The sequence below is a fragment of the Ciona intestinalis genome, chromosome 14 (assembly GCF_000224145.3).
Source record: "Ciona intestinalis chromosome 14, KH, whole genome shotgun sequence".
In the NCBI taxonomy this organism is placed as follows: domain Eukaryota; kingdom Metazoa; phylum Chordata; class Ascidiacea; order Phlebobranchia; family Cionidae; genus Ciona; species Ciona intestinalis.
In genome coordinates this window covers 33,139-39,850 of record NC_020179.2, presented here as the reverse complement: position 1 = coordinate 39,850, position 6,712 = coordinate 33,139, and the positions used below count along the sequence as shown (strand labels likewise).

At 36.4% G+C, this 6,712-nt stretch overlaps 1 protein-coding gene across 2 annotated transcripts in view; it reads right to left on the bottom strand.

Annotated features, from left to right (window-relative positions):
• The window catches only part of LOC100183472 (F-box/WD repeat-containing protein 7), a 15,614-nt gene that overhangs the window by 2,059 nt on the left and 6,843 nt on the right, over positions 1 to 6,712 (bottom strand). For both annotated transcript variants that reach the window (XM_009862402.3, XM_026837719.1), the window contains 7 exons: positions 5,580 to 5,678; positions 4,718 to 4,859; positions 4,118 to 4,390; positions 3,262 to 3,375; positions 2,736 to 2,850; positions 1,762 to 1,828; positions 1,235 to 1,460 (listed from right to left, as the gene is read on the bottom strand). In XM_009862402.3, coding sequence (XP_009860704.1) covers positions 1,235 to 1,460; positions 1,762 to 1,828; positions 2,736 to 2,850; positions 3,262 to 3,375; positions 4,118 to 4,390; positions 4,718 to 4,859; positions 5,580 to 5,678 — 1,036 coding nt within the window. The remainder of the gene's footprint in view (positions 1 to 1,234; positions 1,461 to 1,761; positions 1,829 to 2,735; positions 2,851 to 3,261; positions 3,376 to 4,117; positions 4,391 to 4,717; positions 4,860 to 5,579; positions 5,679 to 6,712) is intronic.

Sequence of the window (6,712 nt, the reverse complement as noted above, 5' to 3'; positions counted from 1 at the left end):
AATTTACATAATCGCGATTTACCTGCATTTAAACTAATCATCAGAAACAAAAATTATACACAAACTACAGATCGTATGGAAGCGAATAAAACACGATTGTTTTATAACAATCTCGTTTGTAATGTAACAATCGTAATGGTTTATTAAAGTTATTCTGGCGTGAATAATCGTTAGATTATCCACGATGGACATGCGTAAAACTTACACCAATGTTTCATTTATTAAAAAGACGTTTCTAATTAAGTATAAATAATGTAATATTGGTCCTAATTTACCGCATAAAGTAGAATAAAAAGTGTGCAAAACCAATATCTAAAGCGTTTATTTCGCTTTAGAGATAACGTTGTTTTTATCTGTATGACAGACCCCTTTTGAACGCGCTAGTTGCACCACTGGCTGCAAAAGTTATAAATACTTTTTAATTAAATATTTTTTATTGGAAATTACGAAACGAGACGTCTTTTTAACCGCAAACCACGTGCTCTGTAATATTTAAATTAGCGACGCTTTTCGACTGAATATGAACGCGTTCTCGTACGCCTTTCTCCTTGATGACGTCATAGGTGCTCGGGCTCGTGCCGAGCTTTTCGTTGAAGCTCGGCGCTCGGCGAACCCGAGCTTTTACAACTTCAGCACATCCCTAATAAGCGGGCATGAGGTGTATGAAACAGAACACCCATGTTATAACGACTGAGTTGCCCCGCCATGCGAGGATTAATAAGTTACATACGTGGTAACTTTAAGCAAGCACGAGGTGTATGAAACAGAACACCCATGTTATAACGACTGAGTTGACTTTAAAAATAACAAAACATTATAAAGTGTAAAACCTATCCAAATAAAAAGAAACAAACATTACAAAATTATGTCCGATTCTGCGAGGTTCACAGTGACACTCTCTATGGGTCCTAGGATTTAGGCAAGGATTGGCCCATTATACTAACATAATGAAATAGTAAAATTGCATTATTTACAAATAAATTAATTCCTGTTATGTCTGGACTTTGTCCGTTTTGGGCTTGTTAATACGACTGTGGCGACGTCATTGATTATTCGTTAGTAGTTTTAATGCGCCAAAAATACAAAATTTCAACATAACAATAATAATTTTTTTGGAAATTTTGTAGTTTTTCTATTTCTATTACAATTACCTGAAGTAAGTATACATTATTAGTCATTGATTGTGTTAGTGGATTTATGAGCACAAAATTACAAAATTTAGACATAAAATCACCTGAAGTGAGTAGACACGATTAGTGTGTCCTTGTAAAGTATGCAGACATTCCTCCGTCTCTGGATCCCAGACTTTCACCATGTAATCGTAAGCCCCCGATACAACTCGTTCCCCGTCGTAACAAACGCAACGAACGGCTGCCATGTGACCCACAAGACAATGCGTGCATTCACCCGTGTCAATGTTCCAAGCACGCAATGTTGCGTCACGTGAACCACTAACAACGCTGTGGGTGTTGGACATAAGATTAAGTATGTAGAAAAAAGTAAATAAACAACTTTTGAAAGTAAATAAAAATAAACTAACAGTAGTATCTAATATGTTACTGTAGACGTTTAAAGGTTTAAAGTTGATTCAATTTAAACAAGACACTGTTGGCATCCAACACCAAATTTAGTATATTGACACAAAAATTAAATAATGAAACTTCAAAATCAACTGCAGTATGCAATTCTAAAAACACATTGATTTTCCCACATAACAGTTTACATATGTTATACACCAGGTAGCAACAAATTCAAACTTACATATTATCATGAAGTGCTAAGCATCTTACAGTTGATGTATGACCATATAATGTGTGGACACAAAGACCTGAAAATATATTGACATTAAATAATTATTCTGATATCTAAATATATGTGGTTGGCTCGCCAAACCTGGAGGTAATGGGTTCAAGGCTCATTGCTGCCATTGTGGGCGTATGTGTACTTTGGCAAGACACTTAACAGCAATTGCTGCAACCTAGTGGACACTAATGGGTTGTCTAAATTATCAGCCATATAAAAAAAAAACAATCACCCACAAAGTTACATATGTGGAAACTTGTAAGTGGGCACGAGGAGTATGAAACAGAACACCCGTGTTATAACGACTGTCGTTGCCCGCCACACGAGGATAAATAAGTTACATACGTGGTAACTTGTAAGCGGGCACGAGGAGTATGAAACAGAACACCCGTGTTATAACGACTGTCGTTGCCTCGCCACACGAGGATAAATAAGTTACATACGTGGTAACTTGTAAGCAGGCACGAGGAGTATGAAACAGAACACCCGTGTTATAATGACTGTCGTTGCCCCGCCACACGAGGATAAATAAGTTACATACGTGGTAACTTGTAAGCAGGCACGAGGAGTATGAAACAGAACACCCGTGTTATAATGACTGTCGTTGCCCCGCCACACGAGGATAAATAAGTTACATACGTGGTAACTTGTAAGCAGGCACGAGGAGTATGAAACAGAACACCCGTGTTATAATGACTGTCGTTGCCCCGCCACGTGAGGATAAATAAGTTACATACATGGTAACTTGTAAGCGGGCACGAGGAGTATGAAACAGAACACCCGTGTTATAACGACTGTCGTTGCCTCGCCACACGAGGATAAATAAGTTACATACGTGGTAACTTGTAAGCAGGCACGAGGAGTATGAAACAGAACACCCGTGTTATAATGACTGTCGTTGCCCCGAAGTTACATACAACAAACACAATTACCAGTATCTGCATTCCATATTTTCAACGTTCGATCGGTTGACCCGCTTATAATGAGATTCTTCCTCATCTGTGAAGCCCACACCCCCCCTGTGTGGCCGGTAAGTGTTCGAAGGCACTGCAATGTTCAGAGAGTTTTGTTTTTTATATTATACAGTAGGATGGCTGAAGATAGAACACTTTTTAACTCTAATTTTTCGTCCCATTTAGTAGTAAACAAAGAACATTCAAAGAAACATAAAATGTCCTCATGACTCTCATAGACCGTTGTTTAAAACATGATCAGGATACTTAGATACTATGTGCTAAAGGTGTTTCATCTTCCCCCACCCTACTATATATATATATATATTATTTTTTTTAAATATAATAATTTCAGTGTTTGTATTTTTATAAAAAAAAAATTATAAAAAATCATTGTTTTGTAAAATATTTTATAAAAATTATAAAAAAAACATTGTTTTGTAAAAAAGTTTCTAAACTTTTATTGTTTATTTTTTATTGTAGATTAAACGTTTGAACATTTTACCTTTCCAGAAATAGCTGACCAAACTTTAAGTGTATTGTCATCAGATCCACTCACGATTCGTGAGCCGTTAAATTGAAGACAAGTTATCACGTGATCGTCGTGACCCTTTAGTAACTGTGATGCATGAATATAATTATTGTGATGTGAAAATTAAGGTAAAACTCTTTTACAGACTATATAATACAAATTAATATCTACACATAAAAAATGTTTTTAACCTAAAACACTTTTTCTTATAATTTTTTTGAATAAATAAAACCAGCTTAAACAGCAATTGAAATAGAACATTAAAATTTAGGTTTGAAAAATTAATTAGTATAAAAAAAACAATATAAAAGTAAATTCTAAACAAATGATTATTTTGGTATATTTTGCGTCACACCAACCGCAAATAACTTAACATACATTTGGTTTTGGTGTCTTAACTGCCTACATTGATAGTGGTCTTGTTAGTTTTAAAAGTAAAAACTTATGTTTCAGCAGTTATACTTATTTGAGTATAGTCTAATACAGTCTCACCAGGTGTGCACGGACCACCCTAGGTTGCACAAAAATATGCCCGGGGTGCACCAGTACAAAAGTGTATACAAGGATGCATCACAAACTTCAACAATTTTCAGCAATAATATTCAGTTTTGAACATTTTTAACAAATTTAGCCACTTTCCTACAGTTTTTATATGAATTCTACATCTTGTATCACTGGGAATCGAGAAGCAGCATTGGTTTTAGGTTAAATCAATCAGGGGTGCATGAGTTCGTCCCAACAACTTTAGGGGTTCACCAACCCAGGAAAGGTTGAAGAGCACTGGTATAATAATCTACATTATATTGTAGCAACAAACAAGTAAACATACCTTTGGTGTTTTAGTGTTCCCGCTTCTCCAGTTCGCTTCAATCCTTGCATGGCGTAAGAACGAAGCTTTCCACGTACTTCCACAACCAACGCTGCGTTTGGATTTCCAATTATTCCTCATAATCTTCGTCATGTAAGGTTCGCTGATCCCTTCCTCCAAACACTTCTCTCTCCACATTAAATTATCTTCAGACAAAATCCTCCAGAATTTACAAGTTTGAGCGGCGATTAGAAGATCTTGTGGTTGGAGGAAGCTCAGGACATAGAGCGCAAGCTGAAAAATTGTTTTTATAATTATTTAATACACAATCATACATAAATTTTTTTTTTTTTGAAGATGAATTTAAAGAAAATCAAATATAGTACTGTGGGGTAAGATGGGATACTGTCAGCACCTAAATCCCAAATTTCATAATCGTGTTTTTAAGTCTCACTCTCAAGGATTCGAAATATGTTCCATCTTACCCCATCGATAAAGATAAAACTGCCTCATACTTTATTTAAATTGTTATAACCATAAACATTAAAAAAAGGCACGAAAATCTGCAAGCAAAAGCTTTGAGACAAAACTCCCACACCATAAACAGAGTTCAAGTCCCACCTCCTTGGGTAAAAGTGAAATAAAATCTCGTTGAAACTGAGGTTCAATAACTTCCAACATATGTCTAACTTCATGTGGTTGACACACGCCGATCAAATTCTCCAACACTTGGATCTTGTCGCGGGCATTCCACTGCAGGAACCTTGAATATAATTTATTAGAGTTATATATATTTGTTAAATTACATCAATTTCATTATCAATGAGTCTATTATCGGCCAACGTTTATCCATGCCTGGCAGAGCAAACGCAATCCTGTTCTGTTACATTAGTATTTTTTTCAAATGTAACTATATTGTAACCAACTAGAAATTTAAATTTCATTAAACAAGAAACGTGCGAGCATATGAGCACCAGATCAGGGTTTAAATTGGAGAAATTTATTACAGGTTAACTATCACTAAGGGTGTCACTTTATGAAGAAAAGCATAACCAAATTGGTCATACCATCATAACAACAATATAGTCTGACTCTCACATCAATCTTAACAAAGCAACTATGCTTGTAGTCACGCTTCAATGAGCATGAGAAGCATCTTACTAAATATTGTGATTTACAAAAAGTGATTCTCACCTTTAATGATATGGTTACAATTTTAAAACGTATATAGTTATGTGGGTAAAATGGGATCCCTGGATACTTTCATCCTATTTTTACAGGTATTTAACTCTGTAAATATCTTTTGATAACAGCTATATGGAACGAGAAAAGAGAATAAAACGTGTCCCATTTTACCCCAGCCTACTTTTTTAAATTAACAAACAATTTGGTTTTGATTGTAACATATTCAATGACATAAAGTTATTTACAAGTAGTTTAAAACAAGATTAAAACACAAACCAGACATTGAAACATCACCAACCTTTGCAACCATTCATTATTACCAGGTGGTGTTTGGTTAACTTTGGTTGGCGTGGTTGGTGCTGTGATCATCCCATTGCTTTCCACAGGCGGAGCATCACTATATATATATGTGGTTAATTTAAACACAAGATTTGCAGAACTCAAAATCAAAGGAAGCCCAAATCTAAACACCTTTTTGGAGCTCTACTTTACTTTTAGACATATTTTGGTTCAAATTAATTCAATAATATTAATTAAAGATAGAATCAGCTTTTTCGATATATAAATCTGTAGCATATTAGTTTATACAGTAGGGTATTAAAATCCAAGGTCTCATGGCATGCCTCACTGTAGGACCTCACCCATATAGAATAGAATGTGCATATACAATGTTTGGGTAATGGGCCAACTCTGGCTTAAATCCCAGGTCCCATGGCATGCCTCACTGTAGAACCTCACCCATATAGAATAGAATGTGCATATACAATGTTGGGGTAATGGCCAACTCTGGCTTAAATCCCAGGTCCCATGGCATGCCTCACTGTAGGAGCTCATCCATATAGAATAGAATGTGCATATACAATGTTTGGGTAATGGGCCAACTCTGGCTTAAATCCCAGGTCCCATGGCATGCCTCACTGTAGAACCTCACCCATATAGAATAGAATGTGCATATACAATGTTGGGGTAATGGCCAACTCTGGCTTAAATCCCAGGTCCCATGGCATGCCTCACTGTAGGAGCTCATCCATATAGAATAGAATGTGCTTATACAATGTTGGGGTGATGGGCCAACTCTGGTCTAAATCCCAGATCCCATGACATGCCTCACTGTAGAACCTCACCCATATAGAATAGAATGTGCATATACAATGTTGGGGTAATGGCCAACTCTGGCCTAAATCCCAGGTCCCATGGCATGCCTCACTGTAGGAGCTCACCCATATAGAATAGAATGTTGCATATACAATGTTGGGGTAATGGCCAACTCTGGCCTAAATCCCAGGTCCCATGACATGCCTCACTGTAGGACCTCACCCATATAGAATAGAATGTGCATATACAATGTTGGGGTAATGGCCAACTCTGGCCTAAATCCCAGGTCCCATGAAATGCCTCACTGTAGGACCTCACCCATATAGAATAGAATGT